General features: G+C 48.6%; 1 protein-coding gene across 2 annotated transcripts in view; it reads right to left on the bottom strand.

Moving 5' to 3' along the window:
* TBX15 (T-box transcription factor 15) overlaps positions 1-21,706 on the bottom strand; it is a 102,543-nt gene extending 80,837 nt beyond the window's left edge. The window contains exon 1 of one of the 2 annotated variants that reach the window (XM_047082451.1): positions 21,502-21,706. In XM_047082451.1, coding sequence (XP_046938407.1) covers positions 21,502-21,706 — 205 coding nt within the window. Of the gene's footprint in view, positions 1-17,378; positions 17,686-21,501 lie in introns of those variants that run through there. The other variant, XM_047082450.1, reaches the window with a different exon arrangement.
* Positions 21,707-23,882: the final 2,176 nt, after the last annotated feature.

Genomic DNA, 23,882 nt, shown 5'->3' with positions numbered 1-23,882 from the left:
AGACTCCTAACTTCTAGAAAATGCCATGTCTAGTCAAGGAAACACATGAGCAAATAATTGTAATCCAATATCTTCGCTACTAGTATATTTTATTAGAGGTACAAGCAGAGGGCCACAGGAGAAAAACAGAAGGATTGACCCTGTGATCCTCACAGACTCACCAAATACCATGCATGGTACACAGACTAATAACAGTTGTTCAGTAAAATGCACATGTATTTGGTAAGCAATCTGTAAGTGATCAGTAATAATTTTTGTAACAATAGTAATCAACATATTTCTTCAGTATTGTTTTGATTTAATCAATGTTCTCATTGAACAACCTCAAAACTAAATGACTAAACATGACCCTCCCACGAGGGGTCATTGCAGATTTCGCAATCACAGGAACCCTGGGTAAAAATTAAAGAAATGGCCTGCAAATAGCCGCATCATTAGGCAATATTTCAATCAAGATAACTTCAAATAATACATTCACCACCAAGCTCAGGTTTGATGGTCTCCATGTGCCTGAAGAATATAGCTGTATTCCTTCCTCCAACTCAGTGGATCCCATGCATCGGTTAAGAGGAGGAGACTAATAGGGGTGCCTGGGTGGCTCCACCGGTTAAGCATCTGACTTTGGCTCAGGTCATGATCTCACGGTTTGTGAGCTCGAGCCCTGAATCGGGCTCTGTGCTGACAGCTCAGAGCATGGAGCCTGCATCGGATTCTGTGTCTCCTTCTCTCTCTGCCCCTCCGCCACTTATGCTCTGTCTCTCTCTATCAAAAATAAATAAATGTAAAAAAATTTTTAAAAAAAGAGGAGGAGACGAATACATAAAAGATAAAGTCCCCCAAGCAGCTGTCTAGAGCCATGTGGACAAAAGGAAAGGTTAACCAAATGTTTCACTTTTAAACCTGTGTTTTATTCAACTTTGTATTTCATTCAGGTCTAAATATCAGTCGAAGAGTTGCAAATGTTGGGCCGAGCTCCTTGAATTAACCTGCATAAAATTAAATTTAATTCTAATTTAATTCACTTCCAGAAAAGTATTCTGTTGCCAATACGAAAACCCTGAAGGAGTTTCGTTTTCCATGACCTCTATAAGACAAGTTGTATTTGCCACAACCAGAAAAACATCCTCAGTTTTATTTGCCTGGGGACTCTGTAATCAGATATTACTTACTGGCCCACATTATTTCAATGTCCACTAGTCATTCCTATTAAAACAAAAAGTAAATTTCTGATGTTGTTACAATAACAAATGTTCTCAGATATGACATTTATTTGGGTGCTGGTAGAACAATAGTTTTAAAACTACAGGTTCCAGAGCATTCTTGTCACATGCCAAACACGTACTGACCAGTCCTTTGTCTCCCGGGCATTCCTAAGGAGAACACAGTGGTAGAGAACAGTGCTTTCCAGACCTGGTTGCCCATCAAAATCATCTGAGGACTTTTCCAAAACACAGGCTTCACCACCTGTTCAGATCTCCTGAAAGAAGTCGGCCACTTTGGGGACCCCAGAATCTATCCCGGAAAGGCACCCTTCAGGTACAATGGGCAGTCAGCCTACTACAGGCCTTTGTTTGGTGTGTGACATCCTTTAAAAAACAAACAAACAAACAAACAAAAAACAGGTAGGCAAATCAGAGGAGAAAAGTTGGCCCTGAGGGCTTGACTAAGATGATATGTAGGAATCCGTATTGACCATGGTATGTGTGATGTTGTCATTGTATCTAGGGCAGCAGAGGATCCTCTTTGGAGGTCTACTCAAGTACTAAAGTACTTAGCGTAAAATGCCATAAAGCCGGAGGTTTGCTTCAAAATGCTCCGGCAAAAAGAAGATAGAAGACAAGTGCAGCAAACATCATGATGACTTTGAAGGTGAAGGAAGGGCTCATGGGGGCTTCTGGTACTTCCGTGATGAGAAATTTTCATAATAAAATGTTTAGTTGTCTGGAAGAGAACAATCATAATAAGCAGAGCCTGTTTCTGCCACACAAGGCTATTTTCCACTACCTCCGAAAGACAGCACGTGGCATTATCCCCCACTGACATGGACACATATGCATGCGGAGAGGGCACGTGATCTGCCTGGACAGCCAGGAGCCCGCTACTAGGAGGTGTTCGGCATTTTTCCCTTGGAAGAGGACTTTCCAGGCAATATTCTACCCCAAAAATAGGATGAGCGCCGTCTCCCTAACCGTAACCTGAGCCATGTTTTTGCCCTTGACCCTTGTAAAGTATTTTGAAATTCCCTGAAACAAGACACTTTCATTTTCAAGCAGTAATACACAGAATCAGTGAGTCTGGTAAATGCAGGAGGTGAAATCCAAGTCATCAAATGTACAGAATGGGTCCATTTTCAAGCCCCAGCAAAAAAACACAGAGTCTGTTCCAGGAAGATAGGACTTTTTGGCATATTTGGTATGTGAAGATCTGGCATTACCGAAGTGATAGAAATCTGTACTCATTTTATCAATGAGTCCTTTTATCGCCCCACATATTATTTCACTCTAGAATACTTAAAAACAGCAAACAACTTTGTATATTGAAAAGTGGGTTTATCATCCCAAACTTCTATGTGCCCATGTGGTGAAAATTCACATACTTCAAAGGGTAAGATACAGCAGCCCCTAACTGTTAAGTCCCACTGGTTAAAGTTAAGTGTAAGTTTATTTACAGAGTTTACTCAGACAGCAGAAGAGTTGGCGCTGATAATATCTCGCACCTGTAGGTAATCAGGCTGCTTTGTTGATGCCGCCTCATGAGGAAGGAAGGACCCAGAAGCTCTTAACACACATAGTTTGAGGGGCTGGTGGCTCTGGCTTGGGCTTCTGAAAGAGGATGCTGGTGCCACTACTCCCATCTAAAGAGAAGCATGTGACGTGGCTGTTGAATTCCAGTTTGCAATGAACCCAGCCCCTGGACCACACTTGGGGAGCTTCTCTGTCCAGAGCACCTTCCAGGTAAAGATACAAGACCTCAAACTCAATCTTGAGTACCAGGTGCCTCAAGGTTTTGTGGGTTTTTTTTTTTTAAGTATAAACATGGGTGACATTAGAAAGTCAATCTGGGGGTTTTCCTAAGACAGAATAACCCAGGCATCATAATCACTGCATCACCTACCAGGGACTATTAACAAGAACTGGGTTAAAGAGGTTTGCAAGCCATGAAAGGAAACTGACACAATGGTCAGAGCATGTCTTTCCCCAGAGTATCTATGCCAAGTTCCTTAGCACCCTGGACGAATATACTTACTCCCTGTACCTAGTGCAGCTCAAAGGAAAGGCCCCTCCCCTCATCGATAGCTCACGGTCCTTCATATCACATCTTTGTGAAACAGAAAAGAAGGAGCTCCATCTGTGTGATTAGTACAAGGGCCAGAGGGCAGTGGCCTCCTGGGGTTACTATCTGTGGTTATTTGCTCCTGACCTTCAAGACCATGAGAGACCTTAAGGGAAGCCTGTCATACTATTAAGAATTAGGATGTCAATGAACAAACAATGGACTTTTAAACCTCTTGTGGACAATATATACTCCGTAGGCTGCACTACAGCATTGGAAGAGCCCTGTTGTCCTTCAGAGGTGTGCAAATAGGGCCCTTCGTGACCCGTAACTAGATCGTGGTTAGTTGCCATGTGCCCCATTCCCAAGTCTGAGTTTCTGAAGCACATTCTCTTTCTAAGCGGATCTAGAATAAGCACCTATGTTGGAATGGTGGACTCCCAAAAGACACGGGACACTGGACAATTGCTAAAATCCGCTGGCAGTGAACATTCAGAGGCCACTAGACTCATCTTGAAGAAGCATCCTCAGGATTCAGGATCAAGCATATTCAACCAGAGAAAGAGACTCAGAATCATCCTACTTGTTTACATATAAAGTGCAGAAAAGCTTTCTTTCCCATAACTTGGAGCTCCAGGTCTATTGACCGCCATGTAAGCTCGTCTCCACTTGGCTGCGTTCACAATGTAACAATGGCTCAGAAGCCACGAGCCCTGAAAAATCCCTGAAAACTCCGTAACGACAGTGGGTTGGTCCCAACGATCGGCCGCCACTATGGGCATAGTGGCTGAGAGCCCAAACAAAGACAAGTTTGGGAAGCCTTTTCCTCTAAAGCAAGTTCCAGCTACTCCCAGCTGTAAGGCATGTAATGGTGAAGGCATGTAGGATGAGGGGAGATAGCAAAGTGAGGCTGTTTTTCCCCTTGATGATCTGAGTCAGACCCGGGACAGTACTAAGGATTTTATATGTAATTTGACAGGCACCAAAAAGTACTTGGCACTTTGTACGTCTCAGTTCCTGACTCTTCTTTGTGAACGTGCTGGTTCTGAAATGTGAAATACATTTTCACAGACCTGCCTTACATTCCTCGGGCCCCCACCCCGCTCAAAACTTACCTTATGTTTCAGAGGATGGTCTCCTTTCTCCTCCTGACACTCTGCCTTCTCCCGCATCATGGGGCCGAGCCCTGAGCTGGGACCTCCTGTCGGTTCACTCACATATCCCTACTGCTCATGGAAAACAACCACCAGAAGACTATCATTCTGCTCTAGCTCAGTCTAACTCTATGCTGCTTTCTCGGGCAAACTCATGCAATCTGTCTTTCATTTGGATATATTTTTGCACTTCTGTGTAGCACGGGGGATTTTCAGACTGCCTTTTATTCTATTTCTTTTTCTCCCATGCTGGGCAGAAAACAGAGGCTGCCATGGACATAAGGCCTGAAACAAATTGGGTGAGATGGGGCAAAGTTACTCCCACAGACTAACCGTGCTTCTGAATGTTAATGCTTCATCAGGAGAGAGCTTCCAAAATAGGCTCCGTGCAGAAAACATTCAGCAAGTAGCTACAAAATGCCTTGTTAATAGTACAGTTAGACACAGTCTCCTTACTAAAGTCCCTTAGAGATAGAGAAACTCCAGAGTATAGAGACATCAGTTGACACGTCCAGGATCACATCTACGGGCAACTGGCAGACACGTCATGCTGGGTGTCCAGGACCATCTTGAAGCCAAATCATCTGCAAAGTGGCTACAGTGGTTACAAAACCCATCACTAAAGTTTGACAAGTACCAGTTCTATTTTACAAGCGTTCATGGAGAGCTAACAGGGATTCAGAGATGAGTAAGCCACAGTGCTTCCCCTGGGGTTTCCACTGCAGTGCACTTATCAAACAAATAGGTCCTCCAAAACATTATCAGTCAAGACAGAATGTGTTCAGTGTCATAAGAAAGGCACCAAGCATTAATTTTTAGAGACATCTACTTTACCCCTTCTTCGGTGCCCAGTTTTAAAATGCAGAGAAGAACAATCACAAGCAGTGCGTCAGTGTGTGTGTGTGTGTGTGTGTGTGTGTGTGTGTGTGTACATGTGAGCAAAGATAACCACAGAACAAAGAGACATTCAGGCACGGTCTCCTTGACGGTGGTCATTGGTTACTTAAGAGTCCAAAGGTAAAGGCCAATCTAATAGGACAATAAGAAGGTAGCAGGCATATATCCTGCCAAGGAAAGAAAGACTAAAGTCAAATTACTGGCCTGTTGGTAACACGAAGTCAAAAGTAGGACAGAAGCCTTGCTCAGAAATGGTCTAATCAGATCCTCGGTGAAGACTTCCTCTCCAGGGGAGCGCACTGATGATGGCAGCCAATGGAGCCAATGGGGGTCCCCTGTATTTTTACCACCTTGGCTGCTCAGCTGAAGGTCACCTAACTGAGACTCCTTTGTGACTATAAAATGACAGAAGTGCATAGCACCATTTTGAGAGGAAACCACAATGAGTCCCCTGAAAGAGGAGCTCTAAAACAGACTCCAAGTGAAGGTAAATCTCGTGGCATTCAAGAACTTTCTTCCATTACCATAATGCCCAAAATGTATGTGAGCTCCGCACGGACACATGTAGTTTCCTATGGAGCTCATCACGTTTGAATCTGTACATCATGCCAATTCACATTTGTATCAAATCGCCCTTGTACATCTTAAAATGTTTCTGTCCTACTAGGTGCTTACAATGGGTCTCGAAAGCAGGATAAACTTTCTTCAGGAGGAATTTTAGGAGAAGAGAAGGAAAAAAGTGTTCCAAACAGAAGCAGGAGGAGCAAGTGCATGAAGGATGATAAGAAGCCTGTGAGCAAAGGAAATGAAAACAGGAGCTCAAAAAAGATGTCAGCACTCACATGTCCACTGAAGCATTCTTCACAATAGCTAAGATATGGAAACAACCTAAGTGTCCATCAATGGATAAAGACGACAGATAGATACATGATAGAGAGAGAGAGAGAGAGGCAGACATTTGCCACAGTATGAATGGACTTTGAGGGCATTATACTGAGTGAAGTAAGTCAGAGGAAGACAAATCCTGTATGATCTCACTTCTACATGGAATCTTAAAAAGCTGACTAGAACGGTGGTTACCAGGGGCTACGGGTGGGGGAATCAGGGTAATGTTAGTGAAAGAGTACAAAACTCGCAGTGAGAAGATAAACACACTCTAGAGATCGAAGGCAAAGCACTGTGATTAGAGTTGACAGCACTGTATTACATACTTTAAAGTTGCTAAGAGACTAGATCTGAAATTTTCTCACCACAAAGGGTGGCAATCATATTGCAAATATATAAACATATCGAACCAACGCACTATACACTTTAAACTTACACGATGTATGTGTCAAATATGCATCCATTTAAAAACAACAGCTTGGGGCACCTGGGTGGCTCAGTCGGTTAGGCGTCCGACTTCGGCTCAGGTCACGATCTCACTGTCCGTGAGTTCGAGCCCCGCGTCGGCCTCTGTGCTTACTGCTCAGAACCTGGAGCCTGTTTCAGATTCTGTGTCTCCCTCTCTCTCTGACCCTCCCCCATTCATGCTCTGTCTCTCCCTGTCTCAAAAATAAATAAAACGTTAAAAAAAAATTAAAAAATAAATAAATAAAAACAACAGCTTATGGGAAGGGAAGTGCTATGAATGGGGCAGCAGTGGAGACAAGCTAAGAAGGGTAGCTTGGGGTGGTCCTGTGTCTGACCCTCACCAAAACGTTCCTCATAAGAACCCCAAAGAGCTTCTGAGCTTTTGCAATTGACTAGAAGTCTAATTATGAGCAAGGGAGGCAGAGGCTAATGCTGAGCACGGTCCATGAGCCTGGCACTGTGCCAAGTGCTTTGCATTTGCTATCCCACTGAATTCTCACACCAGCCCTGCAGCAGGTGATATTACCCTCTGCTTACATGTATTCAACTGAGGCAGAGTTAAGGCACTTGCCCAAAACCAGAACTATGTGCCCTGACCCACACCCCATGCTCTTCACTATGTTCTGCTGATTCCTTGGCTTCCATCTATTTGGATGGAGTTTCTTCTGCTTCTAGGATATGAAGGACCCTCTGCTTTCCAAAGCATTTCATACTCATTCCCCAATGCACTACAGGTTGGTACTCAGCCGACAAGATGATGGCCAAAAAAGCAAACCCTCAAAATTTATGAAAGATGCTGGATGAAAACCTCTCAAAAGTTCACCTATATGCGTGCCCCCAAATTGCCCTTGCAATAAAGCCAGATCTGTCATTCCCAACACTCACCAGCAATGAGCCACACAGCTGTGGAGGCCCAACAGTTTGGGCAGGAAAACAGACAGGCAAAGAAAAAGAAGAATGTAGTCAAGCCCCAAGGAAAAAATGTTAACATCCGGAACCAATTCACCCACGCAGGCTGGGGGAACCGTTACTCCCAGCTCTCCATAACACCCCCTCAGCACCCCTGTCAGCCCTCCCCGACACACACACACACACACACACACACACACACACACGCACACGCACACGCACACACACACACACACATGCACGCACACACTCGCCAGGGATTTGTTCAGTATTTGCTCATTCCTACAGCACTCACATCATCCTGTGTCCACAGGAAGCGTCTCCTGCAGTACCTACCACCCAGTCAGAATATCACAAAGATGCCTTAAATCTCTGTGATGTCACAGTCTAATCTGGGTAATGCACAGTTGCACCAGATGGAATCTAACATTCCCAGGATGAGTGCTGGCCATGCAACCAGTGCTCTGAATGCTGGAGGAAAAAGGAGGTGGCCAAGGCTGGCCAGTTTCCTGCCTTGCAGAATCTACCTTTCTAATTGGACAGACCTCTTGAGTGAGGCCCAGCAAACCATCCAAGACTGCAGCCCTCACCTCACCTTCTGCCACACTCTGTATTTCAAGAGTCTGGCTCCACATGGGTTCCTTGGTAAAGGAAATGGGCCCGGAGATTCATATGCTTCTGTTGATGCGAGAGCATATTGAAACCCATCAATTTCTGCCTACACAGAGTGGGGCTGGCAGTAGGAAAAAGCAAAGCTTTAAAACAGAGACAGACTTTACATCCCTCTCATTTTACTGTCTAAGAGCCACTTTTCTGTCACTGGGCACAACAAGCAGGAATCTGATAGACCTTACAGTTACACAGCCAAGAACCACATGAATGCTACAGTCTGCACCCTGAAATGAGGGGAGTAGTTTTTTCTCCAAATCCCTGTTAGAGACATCAGACTTCCAAGAGGAAGGTTACTTGGAGTGGGAGGGAAAGTGATGGAAAGACAGGAAACAGGTGGACCAGAAATCCTGAGGCCCATTGTTAAGTTCACTGCTGGGGGTGCGTCCACGTAGAGCATGCTAGAAGAGTGAAGGAGCACGGGGTAGAAGTGTGTACAGGGCTGAGAGATCTCTACAAATAACTGATCCCATACCAAACGAGGCTGCTCTAAATAGAGCTGTTATAAAATAAATGAATCAGAGCAGTCACTCAGAGGTTAAAGTTAAAGCTGTGGCTCTGAGAGCAGGCGTACTTGCTGTGGGTCCTCAAGGCAGTTACCAAATCCTTGGGCATTAAAAAGAAGCCACTGTGGAAATCAGAATCTCTTCCTTTGTAAATTCAATCCATGGCAAAGGGATTTCAGCTGTGATTGCTGAGTTTGAAAAAATCAACAGTACTTAGAAATGCACAAATTGCTCGTCACTGCAACTGATATGTGTCTAAGCTGTTCCATTTTGAATCAATTACCAATAAGATTCCATCCAACCCATTGTGAATGGAGAAGGATATGGGTAAAACAGGGCAGTTAAAGTTTCCCCTGAATTTCACTGCATGAGGGGATTTAGGTTGAGGAGGGTCTAGATCAAGTTCAATATGTAGCCACATTTCAGACCCTGAGATTTCTGGGCATGAAAGTCAAAGAAAAGCAAGTCAGGTTGGGGTAGCAGCACATGCCGTATTCCACAGACCATGGTTCAGAAACTCCGCCCCGTATCACTGTGACACAGAGGCTTCCTCCAGCCTGTATGGAGAAGGCAGCTTTAGACAGAGACCCAGAAACTGTAAATGAGCTCTTTCTCATTTATGATTTAATAATTTCTGTTGGGGGGGGAGCACAGGCAGCAAGCATAAATTTCCATCTCCCCAGAGCACTGAAGAGTCATCTACAGGAGAAGTCAATGTTGTCTGGTGGCTAAGGGCACTGCAAGTTACTTAATCTCATTGGGCCTCAATTTCTGCATCTATAAAATGGGGAAACATGTACCGCCCTCTGAGGACCATTGGGTGAATGCAATGAGAAAATGCGAATAAAACCATAAGCACAGTGCCTGGTACAAAGTGTGCCCTTGATCCATAAAAGTGCTTCTTGGTTAGCACTGGGGGCACTCTGAGATAAGAGGATGTTTGTAAGATTGGGGAAGTACAGAAACAGCTGTCTTGGAGATGAAATGTGGTGTGCAGATCCGTTTGGAAGACTGAGACCTGAATTCCTGCCGGGACAGAGCAACTCCCTCCTCTTATGTATGGCCAGGCAGTGCCCGAAGGGGACTGGGCTCCTTGAAGGAGGCCTTGGGAGGGATCTTCCCTCTGTTCCTCTTCCCCTGGGAATGCACTTTCCCCCTCTGCTACCAGGAATCAATATAAACAAAGTCTGGGGTGTAACTAGTTAAAAAAAAAAAAAAAGTAAACGATCAAACCCAGGCTTCTGTTTTCTGGAAGGAAGAAAACTGCGAAACCGTGCCGCCAGATGTAAGTTCTAACACAACGGCTGGGGCTTCTGCTGTTTTTCTAAAAAAAGACTCCTCAGTCTCCTCTTCCTGACAGTCAGCTTAGTTATTACAGATTTTCCTTAAGTTTAGTCCCTTTACTCTTTTGGTTTGTAACTCAACCAAGCAACACCTACAAAGCCTTTACTGCAGTCTCAATTAATTGATACAACTAGCTCATTTAACCCAAAAAAACCTTGAGGAACACAGGCTTTACAAACAAAAGCCTTATGAAAATGAATCTTCCTTATTTCCCATCTGATAAAACCTGACCACTTGGGGATTTCTGGGCTCCAGGTAGAAATATCAGAAACTAACCAGAGAAACATGCTTGTGTTTTTTCACTTCCCCACATCCAGAAAGGCCCCTCTGTCCTCTGCCAGAGCCCAATTCCTGGGGAGCTGGTAAAGCTGAGGTTCCCCGGCCCCCCCCTTCCACCTACCCTCTCTTCCTACCGCATGCCAGACAGCTGGTCCTCACCCTTGAGGCCCTTTCTCCCTCCCTCAAATATTCACTCGGATGCTGGCTTTCTGCCCCAGCGGAACCCTAAACAGCAACAGCCCTCAAAGTTCTATTTGACTTCATTAGCCAGCCATTCGTACTCAGATTCTCCTCTGTTTCTAACCATAGGCTATGCACCAAGTGCTGATCCCCTCCAAGTCCCAAACATCCCATTTAAAGCCAAAGACTGGGGGAGAGAGGTGGTGCCTGCTAGATTCACAATTTGCAACAATTTATTATCCAAGCTGGTCACTGAGGTAATTACTATCAATTCACTTGATAGGAATATAGACACTGCTAAACCCTGTGTTCCTCTATGTGCACTAATTTAATCCTCACAACCACCTTTTGATGAATATGTTTATCATTACAACTTCATAGGTGCAGAAACTGGGGTTGGGAGAGATTAGGAAACTTGTCCAAGGTCATACAACTAGCAAGTGTCGGAATCAGGGCTCAGAAACGAGAGCTCAAAATCTGTATGGAATAACACACACACACACACACACACACACACACACACACACACATTCCATATATATAGTTGTATTTATCTGGAATATATGACTGTTACATACTGTGATTTGGAATACATATATCATATAATAACATACAGCCATACTGTATGAATTATTATATGTATTATATATAGGTATACATTATATTTTACTACTTTATATATAACAAATAACATAGGAAGCCAGACGGTACATAGTGTTCAACAAATAATGCTATTCATTATCATTATATATATATATTAAGTGTTGCTCTGTGCCAGCCACTTGTGCTAGGCTCTAGACATACAAAAGCAAAGAAAACAAGGTTCCTGCCCTTCAGCAGTATATTACAGGGTGGCAGTGAGACAGGATGACCAGTAAATCCATAAGCTCCTTGATGACTCCAGTCTACCTAAGGGCTGGGGCTGCAGAGAACGGGGACAGCAAATAAAAGTGGGGAGCTGTTGGGGCGCCTGGGTGGCTCCGTCGGTTGAGCGTCCGACTTCGGCTCAGGTCGTGATCTCTCAGTCCGTGAGTTCGAGCCCCACGTCTGGCTCTGTGCTGGCAGCTCAGAGCCTGGAGGCCGTTTTCGATTCTGTGTCTCCCTCTCTCTGCCTCTCCCCTGCTCACGCTCTGTGTCTCAAAAATAAATAAACATTAAAAAAAATTTTTTTAAGTGGGGAGCTGTCACTAGCCCAGCCATATAAGTCTAGGGGGAGAGACAGTCCCCCAGAGAGAAATATAAGAAACCCTCCTAGGTGTGTGCTGGGCCCAGTTTTTTGTCTGACCCTGCCCTCAAGTTCAGCAGCTATGAATAGAGGTCTCCAACGCTAAGCTGTCTTCTGATCCATCTTGTTGACAAGCGTTTTGCCCGTTACTAAGTCATCCTTTTAGCATTCTCACATCTCTGCCAGATCAAGACCTCGGCTTAGCAGGCTAGACATGGAAAATAGTTACTAGTGCTTTCCATCAGGCTCAGAGAGTAATGAGGGGCAACTGATTTCCTTGGGGGGAGTGGAGGTCCCACTAACTCAATTTACTAGTGAAGTTGCTCTTCTCAGTCTGCATTTTTCAAATCCAGAGTTTTTCCAGCTATTTCTGGGAATGGCACAAAAACAATGTCCAAAGCATAAATAACTTATATTTCCTTTAAATACACTAATGCCATAGAACTCTCCCAGCAGGAGGGTCCTGGGCAGTCACACAAGCAACAATAGGTTACATCAAACAGAAAGGACTAGATCCAGAATTTCTGAACATGTGATATTAATCTAAAAACTTTTCAAGAGCCTTATGGAAGCTCTCAATTCTAGCTGTAAAAATCCTTTTCTGGTTGGGACGGGGGTCCTTGTGTTGCTATTACTATTACTTTCTATAATTGCAGTAATACTCCCCTTGTTCCAACAAAGGGATGAGTCCAGTGATAGCCAACGTACATTAGGAGAAAATGTTAGTATTTTTTTGTAAAAAGTTAACAGGATCACAGAATCTTCTAGCTAAAGGGGCCTTAGGGGCCTTTGAGCTTCATTTCACAAACCAGGAACCGAGTCCTCATCAGTGGCTATCAAACAACTTTGAAACGCTTTTTGCCACATCTGTATGTCTGCCTTTAGAACAAATATTCCTGGTTCCAAAAAAATAATGATAAAGCTAGCACTAGACTCTAGGTCTAATGTAAGCTAGTCGAGCCCTCTTCCTACCATAATGCATGGATATAATCTAGATTATGAGAGCCTGTGTTGAAAGCTGTGTAGTATAGTGAAGACTCATGGATAGCCACATAAGCAATTAAGGTTTCTGAAAAGTTTTGCAAGTCAGTATTTTTCTGCAAACTTGCTCATACGATTAATTTTCTCATAAATCCTTTTAATTCTAAATAGTGCATAGGTATATAAACCCTCCCTCAGCTTTCCTGCAAATAAATAAATACATAAATAAATAAATAAATAAATAAATAAATGTGTGTGTGTGTGTGTGTGTGTGTGTGTGTGTGTGTGTGTAAGGCTTCTAAATGGAGGAAGCTTTGTCAAATCCAGAGAAAGAAAGTATTGCTATGCTCACAATCACTTATTGGCACAAATGCTTGCCCCTCCCTATGGTAAAAACCAATTCTGTACTTTTCAGGAGTAAGAACACAATCCCGGAACCACCCAAGTCCCCTAGCCCCTAGGTTACAATTCTGGGCCTTGGGACCTGGTGTGATTGACACTTTGGCGCCTCAAGGGAAGACTTCCCTCTCAGCTCACACGGAGCTGTAACAGGGAAGCTATTCCTGCGAACATAGTCCCCCAGTGACTAATAGGCATTTCTCAATCCACTTTGGAGAGATGGGCGGGGGTTTGTCGTTATTGTTGTTTTTTGTTGTTTCTTGTTTTGTTTTGTTTTGTTTTAGAAAAATAATAACCTCACTGTTTTTAATCTCCAAGAATAGCGTAAAGGACAATTGTTTGCTGTCATTTTGTCTCGGCTGGGCAATGCCCGCTCTCCAGAGAGCAGGGGGCATCTCTACCCTCATGACCCTCTGAGGCACCCGGGGACCCTGCGCTCCTCGAACCGACAGAATGCCTTTCCTTTTTAACAGACTAGCTATGATATTTACTGACCCTATTATTACCCATTTGGAAATGGTTAGGGATTAAAAGTTCTTCGGGCCGAAGGATTCTTGGTTTCTAATTGCTGATGTTTGAAGTCAGTTTGATTCCTTGGAAATTTGCTGAGCCTGATGAAAGCCAAGGCTCAAACTCCCCTCGGGGCGCGAGGTGGAAGATTCTTGGGTTCCGTTTGGGGGTTTTGTTTAGGGTTTTTTCCCCCTTGATTTTTTGCGGGGAGAAGGGGGCCTTCCCGATTGCCCCAGAGACCCGCATTTCTCCAGGATGTAGCGGGAGCTAAGAAGGGTAGGGACACCCCTCGGGACTGCCAGCGGCGGCGCGCACCCGCCCGCGGGTACGGAGCCCCGAGCGCCGGGGCCCGAACCGGGGCGCGCGCACCGAGGCCCGGCCCGTACGCTCTTGACCCGGCCGCCGCTCCCGCCCCAGGGCGCCGCCGCGGCCCCGCTCTCTGAGTCGGGAAGGTCCCCCGAGCCGCCCCAATTTCCCCGGGATGGTTTCGCGGGAAGAGCTGGCCATCCCCAGTCAGCCCTCTCTGGAACTTCATCTGAATTTTTTTTTTTTTTTTTGAGAAAGAGAGAGGGAAAATATGGGCGTTTCAGCATACGTATAGGAAGTGGGGGGAGGGGGACAGGATGTGGGGGGAGGGGTGCGGGGGGACTACGGGGGTTTACTGGGGCTTCGATCATATCTTCGGGGCTGTGGGACAGCCGAGAAGGCAGCGGGTGGGTGTTGGAAGGAAGAATTTCGGGTCACCCTGTTGAGAACCACGCGCTGCAACACCAAGGCACCGGCTAGGTAATGACCCCTAATGATACCTTTCAAAGGAACTCTGCTCTCATCTGCAGTATTCCGGTTTTTAAAAGAAGGCAATATTAGGATATTACGGGTGCAGTTCAGACTTAGGGGCTGTGTGGCAATTTGGAACCGGCTCATTTAGCCTCGGCAACTATTCTGAATAAAATACAAGAGGACAGACACATAGGGAGAAGATTTTTGCACGTATCTCCTATGTTCTTAAGTGATTTCCCCCAAATCACAGTTTCTCTCGTTATTTCTATTAACCAGATTTCCCTTAGTGATTCCGTTAGCTCTCTGCATGGAAGAACATGAAATTATTCAATAGAAGTCAGCATTCTGCCCGTCTGAAATGAAGGTAGCATTCTTCACAAAATTAAATGCCAAAGTGAGTTAGAAAAAAACTTCCACTCTCCCCGATCTTTTAAAAATTGCATCTGTACAGCCTCATTTTCTGCTGTTTTCTCTTAGACTTTGGTCAAAATGTTCACTTAATCTGGCAGTTAAGTGAAAATGCCAGTGCCCAGGAGCTTCCAGTCTGGGATTCTCTTGAACTGGCAAGTGAGTGATACGTACAGATGACAAAATTTCTGGCCTCCCCAAATTTTAGGTATTCCCGATTTTTTAACTGGCTCCACAAAAAAGCAAGAGCAGTTTATTTTCTCTAATGTTTTTCTAATATTTCCTGAGATGTTATCTATGTGCCATTCCGAGCTGTCAAGTTCACACATAAACTTGTGTATAATCACATACAGTTGTTTATATACTCTTTAATACATTTTATACACTTCTGTATGAAGGGCATAGCTAAACATTGGCTGGTAAAAAGAGTATAGAATAGAGTATCAATTGCAAGGTCTATTTTCATTTCTGGTATCAAAAGCTCATCATCAGTTTGTAGTCAGCAAAATGTCCTGCCTCAAAGTGAAGCCATTAATGGCACTGCATAAATGTTGATTTGTCGTCACCAGTTGCTTAATTCCCCACCTCTTCCCATTTCACCTCCTGTCCTCCCTACTGAGTCTCATTTTCCATCCTGACACTTAGAGCAAGGGCCTCACTTAAATTAAGTAATGATTATCCTTGCCCAAAGACGTGTAAACAGACTCTAATTTATAAATTTGCTAATTGCCCTTCCCAGCGCAGACCCCTGAGTATCTCAGTCATACACGTATAAAATTCAAAGCTCACTAGAAACCAGAAAAGGCAAGGCAAAAATAAACCACATGGATGAGAGAAAGAAGGGGGGAAGATTTCACATTCCACCAGTTCCCTAGTTTTTTTTTTCCCCCTGTGGAAAAATATCCCATAAGGTCAAAACTAGAAAACCACTTAAATATTCTCTCCTGCTGAACTACTTTGTCTTTGTCTTTGGGGAGTAAAAAAGCAATAACCAGCTACCCACCCCCAGAACAATCATTAGATGGATTTCTGCATTTCCAGAAAGGAAAGTGGAATGCCAATCTGCTCTCTGCTCTTTATCCCTGTGGAATCTGCTCAGTTCAGTCTTGTTTTTGTTTTTAACTCTACAGTCACCTAGAGAAGGAACTTACAGATTTAAGAAGCAATGATTTTACTCCTGGGTGTGGGAAATAAACTTCTAACAGAGTCCATAATCGGGATCTCAAAAAAGTTCTCTCGTCTTATTAATATTACATTTTTTTGGCAATAGAGAGAACGATTGTGACAGACCTGGAATATTTCACTCTTTAATACTAGCGCTGCCCTTGGAGAGGCTTGGATGAACAAAACGTCTCAGGTCTTCTGAACCAAAACATATTTGTGTCTCTCTCCTTGTGGTCCAACATGAAGGATTAACGATGAGGGACTTGTTCCCATTAAACTCATGTCTGCACACACAAAGGAAATTATACAAATAAATGGGGGAACACAAACCGATCGCTTTAGTTTGGGCCCCTGGGTTAGGCATTTCACACCATTCTTCAATCGCTCCTCACGTGCTGGGCGTATTAATTAGATTTTAAACTAATTTTTCTTTAATATTTAAAAGATGGTCGTGAGACCATTTGAAGTGATAGTGGGGGGGCCAGAAAAACCGTAGCGGCTATGTGTCAATATAATTGCAATACGAATTCCATTATTAGAAATTTAATTCCCCCTTCCCCCTGCATGAACGTCACCCCGCGAACTTTCCTTTCCGGGAGTTTAACCTATAAAATCAGGAAACCTAAAAGTGTCCAGCTCTGAACCCAAAGAAAAATGTTCGATAAGAAACAGCGTTGGGTGGGGCGTGGAAGGAAGACACGAATTCAGAAGCGCTGCGCCCCTAGGCTGTGAGCTGATCTGTCACGTCCAGAAAAGCCTGCTCCCGGCGTTACGCTTGCGGCGTACCAGTCTCCGAGCGGCAGAGGTGGGCGGCGGGGCCGGGCGAGGGGTCCCGCACCGCCCGTCCGCGAGAGACCGTTCCCCCCGCACTTGCCTGTTACCCTCATCACAAGGACCGGTGAAGCTCTCGGGGGACACCGGTCGACCTGGCGGGGGGTGCAAAGCACAGCACACTCCGTCTGCCCCCCTTCCATCACATTCCAAACGCTGGGCATTAGGGTGTTTCCCCCATTCCTCGTCCTCCCCACTGCCCTCCAGCAGTTTGTTCCATCCACGGAATGCTGGGGGTTAGAACTGTTTCCTTCTTCCTGGGGGTGGGGGTGAGGGTGGGGGGCTTCTGTTGTGCCACTGCACCAGAGCTGGTGTTTTACACAGAACGCTCCAGAACCCTGCCCACCTCCCGCGAGCCCGTGCAGCGCGCTCTCCCAGCCCCGCGACCTAGCCAGCGTCCGACCAGCTCGACCAAAGGGCGTCGGCGGCCCTCCTACAACACACCCGTCCTCACCAGCCTGGGACCAATTCAGATCTCGCCTACCCCCTCACTCCCGTTCACGCAAGGTCACTCACCAAAGGCGCGGCCACCGCGGAAGGCCGTTTTGACTTGGCAGGAGAGAGCGTTGCGCATGTCCAGCAGGCACCACGCTTGGCTCATCCTCCGGGCCCAGGCCTGGCATCTTTGAGGCCTGCACCGGCGATGGGGCGAACGCACCGCTGAGGAACCAGTGTTCCTCGCCCCGGACTCTACCTCAGGCATACGCTTTGGCGTCCGGCCCGGAGCACCCCACACCCTTGCCCTGCGGTCCAAGCCCCGGCGTGCGCCCTGTCTGGTTCTTGCCCAGCACAAGCATACTCTCCCCACTGGCTTCAAACGCATCGCGTTTTCTCCATTACTTAAACGTCAGTGAAGAGTCACTTCCTCCGTTTTGACCCTGTGTTTCCCTATTGGGGATTGGGGGTGGGTGGAGGGGTGATGTCAGGATTAAAATCTTGGGAGTTTTACTCTGAGCAAACAAGCCATAAACTGGCAGCTTAATTCGCGTGAACAGCTGATCTCGGTAATTCGGAAGAAGAAAGGGCCCTGGGGCACCGCCCGGGCTGTTCCCGTCTCATTCCTCTAGGGATTGCGTAGATGGGTGCAGGGACCCCGCGAGCCTGATGCATGTGCACGTGCGCGCGGAGTGCGGCTCTGCACGCACGTTCTTGAGTGTGCCTGCTCTGTGTGCCCACCCGCGTACGCCGCCACCTTCTTAGGCCTCTGGAGCGCCACGGCTGCAAGGCATAGGGCCGCAGGCCCTGAAGGGGGAAATCCTTTCGCAGAAGGTTTGAATTATTTCGCTCCGCGGGAGACCGGACCTCGGCAGCACTCGGCTGTGGATTTGGGCGGGAAAAGGCCCAAACTCGAGCTGGGGAAGCCGGGTGGAGCCGGGGCTGGGGTCCGAGCGCAGATGGCGCCGCCGCGTGCCTGAAATATACTTCTAAGGCCGCAGCCGGAGCAGCTGTTCCGGGCGATCCTGGCTCAAAAGTTTTCCCTGTTGCTGCTCGGTGAGAGGCGGAGGCAAGCAGGCCGGAGAGTCAGGCTCCTGGGAGACCCTCCCGAGCCCGCGGCGGCTGCGTCCTGGCGGCTTCTCCAAAGACGCGGAGTTCTGGCAATAATGAGGGCATCTCACAGGCCCTTCTCCAAGGCCCTTAGGGCCTCAGGGTCTTTCAGGACCAGCAGACTCGGTGGAAACGTTTGAAATACATACTGTGTGTCCTCTGATGTGTGAGCGCCCACGGCGCGCAGGCCGGGCTGGTCCCCCGCTGCTGCAGGTTGGCGCCCCAGGCTGCGGGGCGCTCGGCGCCAACTAAAGCCAGCTCTGTCCGGACGCGAAAAGAAAAACGGGCTGTGAAAAAGCAAAAGGCCACGTCTTTGAATAAAAGTTAAACATTAAAATCTGACCCTTGGGTTGTCTGAGGATCCTCGGATTTAAAGGCACGGACAGAGAAGGCTGGAAACGGAGGTCCCAGTCAGGGGGGCGGGGGGAGGGGGAGGGGGAAAATGATAAATAGAGTTGCTCTAGGCGGGTGTCCTGTGTATGTTTGCCTGTTTGTTTAATCCTTCCCCAAGCTCCGTGGCAATTTTGGTTTTGTTGTTGTCGTTTTTATCCCGGTTCCTGACTTATCACCGGCCTAGCGCAGTTGAGCCACGCAGCGGGTCCAGCCTGCTCTCTGTCCTAATCCGGGAAGAGAGTTTAAACAATTGGAGGCTAAGACCGGCATAGACACGGCCCTGGGCACAAACGGAGTCGCCTGTGCCCCCTCCCACCTCCACCACCATACACACACCTTAACGGTGGCCCAGTCTGTATGTGTTCGTTAGGGCGCTCTATTAGAGGAAAAAGAAAGGCCTACAGGGGACCCCAAGCCCTGGCCTTGCCTTCCACCACCATCCGGGCCCAGAGCCTGCAGCTCCGCCTCCTCCACTCCGGGGGCTGCCTAGGCTCCACGATACCGCGCAGTTTTTCTGAAAGATCTTTTTTCTCTTCGTACGTCCGGTTCGTCAGAAAGCTTTGGCCACTAAAGGGGCTCCAACTTGGAGATCCCCCCGGCGCACCTCGCAGCGAGGCCCGGTTGGTAGCCGGCCCCGCATAAGGCCCGGGAGTGCTCTCCGCTTTCAGCTTCTTCCTTCCTCCCAGACCGTAGCCCCACAAACATATTTCGTTTTCTCTAATACAAAAGCACATTTTTTTTCTTTTAAAAAAGAATGATACAGAAAAGGAAAACGGTCAACTGAGCTCTCTGTGTGCCACAAAGTTCTAGATTAGGTCCTCACCCTCTGGCCCCCATACTGTGGGAGCGAGGGAACCGCATTCTGGACAACAGGCCCTCGCGTTTATGTCTCCGGACTGGTCTCACCTTGCTCCAACCTTTTCTCTCCTCACTATGGCTGAAAAGAACGGCGATAAGAGAAAACTGCGAGTTCAGCCTCTGATTATGACCCCACGTGCTGGTCCTTTTGAACGTGCGACCCAAGATCAGCTCCAGCCGACCTGGCCCCCCTCCTTAAAGAAAAGTCCCGTGGACAAGGCGTCTGCCACACGCAGTTAAGTAACTTCTGCCTTCCCACCGTCGGGAAAGTAAAACAAACTAACCTCCCAAATCGTGAATTGTCATGAAGCCTGAAAGAACTTCCACTAAACTGTGCGAAGGCCCGAGTGAGATTTTGACAACATATAAATGCGGTGAGGAAGTAGGGTCTGGCCAGAGATGGGAAACACACATTAGCCACGCGTTCTTTTCTGGATTGCCCACACAGGGGTCCGCGTGGGCAAGCACCCGCATCCAAATACAGGGAAAGACTTGAGCGGACGAAATAAATCTCCCTTTTAATTTTCTTTTCATCGACTAATAAAAATAATTCCCCAGCACTAAACCCAAATACCGTAACGGGCCACAAGAACACGGAGAATTCATAAAACCCTGTCTCTGCAAGTCACACGCTAATCGCGTTATTATTAGCCTCAGGAGCATGGAAATTGAACTGTCACTGCCGAAAGAGAAAATGTAAGCGACAGCTGTCCCTCCTTGGGTCGGCCAGCTTTCCAGCCCCCAAGCCCCTGGGCCCCAAGCTCCGTCCCAGAGCTCTTCGACCCGTGGCCACCCCCATCCCTTTGCGGGCCGCCGCCCCCACCCTGGCTTTCCGCTTTCCGGCGCGCTGACCCAGGTTTACTCCCCAGCCCTAGCTGGTCAGCAGGAGCACCTCCAGAATGGCTACATAAGTCCTGGCTGGAAAGTTTCTGAAACCGCTAAACCCAAGCTGCGAGCGGCTGTGTGTGTGTGTGTGTGTGTGTGTGTGTGCGCGCGCGCGCGCGCGCAAGATTCTTCCGACAACAGCTGTTCCCCGGGGCTGTTTTGCACAGTTGAAATCTTGGCACTTAATACAGAACTTTAAGTTGTCTCCCCCCTCAACCACCCGCCCAGGTTTCTGCTAAAATACAGACACCGACATCCGCTCTGAGTTTTACGTGTTGTGTACATATAATGTGCACAGAAATTAATCGCACCGCTCCCCCCGCAATACACAGAGGTGTGGGCCCTGAAGAGTGGCCCAGGGCGCAGGGTGAGAGGTCTAACATACATTCTCTTTCCATAAACGCCAACGAAGTAGAAATATAATTATGCTCCGTTGTCGCCGGCGTAGGGGAAACACAACAACTTGAGTCCCAGGAAAGTTGGTGGGGGAAGGGCGAGGACCGAGGTCGAAAGCTAAATGGGGCAAACCGGGCATTTCCCGAGACTGGGTATGGAGCCCGACAGCTCCGCGCCAGTCCTCTGGGGCTCTCAAAAGACAGTCCCAGCCCCTGGGGCTCCCGCCGTCGCCTTCGACCTGCGCCCCTCCTTAACCCCAAGGGCCTGCGGCCGCTCAGCCGCGCACACCAGAACACTGCGCTCCGCTCCCAGAAGAGAAAGGGATGCGAGTGAGGCCTCCTTGCTTGAGGTTGGCGACGAAAATGCAAGGCTCAGTTCCCTCAAATTGCTTGCGGCGAATTTGGGGAAGGCTCAAGGCGTTTGCGCGAAGAAAAGGAAACCCGCGTTGGAGCAAGGCAGGGCGTCAGCGAGCAGGGCCTCCCTCCACACCGCTCCGCCCGCCCGCCGGCCGCCCGGCGTCCGCTCTCCGCCCGCCTCCCTCGGTCCGGTCCTGCGCACTCACCCGGGTGAGGCTCCAGGCCGTGCGCGGCCGCGTCCTCCGCGTCTCCGAGTGGGCCCGCGGGGCTCAGCGCCTCCATGGACAGGTCCAACCCCTTCTCCTCCCAGTCTCGCAGTTTCCGCTTTTTATTTGAGCCGATCAAGGCTTCAACGGAGAAGGCATGTGCTCGCGAGCTCAGGGCGACTGCAGATCTTCTCCTTTCACTCATCTTAGCCGCCCGCACCCCGGCCTCCGCTCGCCCCCGCTACTGAGGGAGCAGCCCGCGCCCTCACGCTCCGAGCGCCCGCCGGGCCGGGCCCGGGAGAGGCGGCGGCGCGGCGGCCGAGACTGAGGCGGCGGCCCTGCGGGTCCCCGGCACCCTCCCCCTGCGTCCTCCCCCGCCCTCCGCCGCCGCGGGTCGGACCTGCGCCCCTAGCTGCCCCAGCCGCTAGGAACGAGCGCCCGGAGCGCCGCCCGCTCGCAGCATGAGCGCCCGAGTCCTGCTTCCCACCCTACCCGGGCAGGCGCTCACAGGCTGTGCAGACTGGACTTCATCTTTTTTTTATTCTCTCTCTCTCTCTCTCTCCTCCCTCTCCCTCTCTCTCCTCCCTCTCCCTCTTCCTCTCTTGGTCTTCCCGTCCTCCCTCTGATCCAAACTTCTGGGAAACTTTTTTTCTAAATTCCTCCCTTCCCGAGGAGCTGGGGGCAGGCGGTGCGCTCCTGTCCGAGGGGCGAGGGAGAGGGAGGGGGAGGAAGAGAAAGACTGAGGGGAAAAAAAGCCAGCCCCCGACCAATGGCGAGGAGGGAACAGGAGAAACCCTGAGAGCGCGGGCCAATGAGAGGAGGGGAGAGACTGAGGCTCGGGCCAAGGCTCCGCGCCGGTAGTCCCGGGGATGCTCCAGGGCCCACTTTAACCCCTGGCTTCCCGGTCCCCCACGGGTTCTTCGTGGGGGAGGGAGGAGAGCTGGAAGTCGAGGTCTGATCTGTGCCGGTCCAAACTCCTGCAAGTCCCAAATCCGTATCTTTTCCTTCCAAATCTGATAGGTCTCATAGATGCTGCAAGCTCAGAGTCATTTAAATTACCAATCTGGATTTCGGGGGCTCTCAACCTGTCCAAAAACACCAGAAAACGCCTCTGATAATCTCGCTCCTGCTCCCAGATGCTATTAGCTTTCCTGGTTCTGCCCGGATTTCTCCACACAGGTTATTTTCCTGTCGTACGATTTCCAATCAACTCTGGCTAAGGCAAAACGAAAGAAACAAACAAAGACGCCCCGTTACTATCCAGGGTCTTGTAATTGGAAATCTAGAGATCGCTTCCTCCTTCCAGTGCTACCTGGCGGAGAAGAAGACGTATGCTCGCTCAAAGCAAAAGGCCAGCCGTGGGGCGCCCGGCTTACCGCGCGCTGCGAAGACTTATCCCGACTGGGCCCGCACGCAGCAAATGCTCGCCTTCGCTTCGGCGTGGATGCTGATCTGAGCTTCGCCGGCTCGGGGCGCTTGTTCTGGAGAACCCACGGAGAGGGGCTGGGCGAGGGCAGCCAGTAACTTTGACAGCGGAGGAGCTTTTTCAGAATACCCTTCAAATCTGATCATCTCGGGAACCAGGCTCTCCCCGCCAGCTGATCCTCCCTCCACCCTTTAAAAAAAAAAAAATCTTTCAGGATAGTGCGGTCGTCAGGGATTTCTACGGAACTTACAATCCAGCACTGAGGCCGTTCTCATTTCCCACACCCGCCCTCCTGGGTTACGCTGCTGGTCGCGGGCCGCCGGAGACCCCAAGCGGATCCCAACGCACAGCCGTTTCAGAGGGCCGAGAAGTTGATCCTGCCAAGCAGAAAAAAAAGGTCTCGGATTTCGCGGGCGATGGCCTAGCCACAGCCCGATCTTCCCGTCCCAATGCCCTGGTGGAGACGCTTCTGTCCCAGGGCGAAGAGGCAGGAAAGAGCCAGCTCTCGGGTTCGAGCGACAGACGGAAGAGAGAGGCTCAGCAGATAGGTCTCGAGGACAGCCAGGCCCTGAGTACAGTCAGCAAGCCTAGGGCAGGGGGGCCCATTGCGTGCCACCGGCCCCCCAAGAACAAGCGCCCATCTGTCTTTCCACCTTGGGGCGAGAAGGGAGGGCCTGTGGGCCTCTGAAATGCCACATTCCCCCTCCTGACCGAAGGGTGAATCTAGTCCTTGATATTACACTTAGAAGCGCTCCGGTGCTGGAGGCATCGGCAGTGTCATGAATGTACCTTGGGCCTCTTCAGAGGAAAACAGAAAAGAACACTTTTGGAGCCCCCTCAAATTGGGCTCCAGCCAGACTAGAGGAAGCTAGTGGCGCAGCAAATCCAGGAAGAAAAATGGAAAAGCCATGGGATGTGTGCGATTCAGCCACGCTTGGCCTCCGGTGACAACACA

Source organism: Lynx rufus, unplaced genomic scaffold, assembly GCF_022079265.1.
Source record: "Lynx rufus isolate CCGP_SWC_20201006 ecotype Redwood Valley unplaced genomic scaffold, mLynRuf1.p SCAF_2, whole genome shotgun sequence".
Taxonomy (NCBI): Eukaryota; Metazoa; Chordata; class Mammalia; order Carnivora; family Felidae; genus Lynx; species Lynx rufus.
The sequence above is the reverse complement of the archived record's forward strand: the minus strand, read 5'-3'. Positions and strand labels throughout refer to the sequence as shown.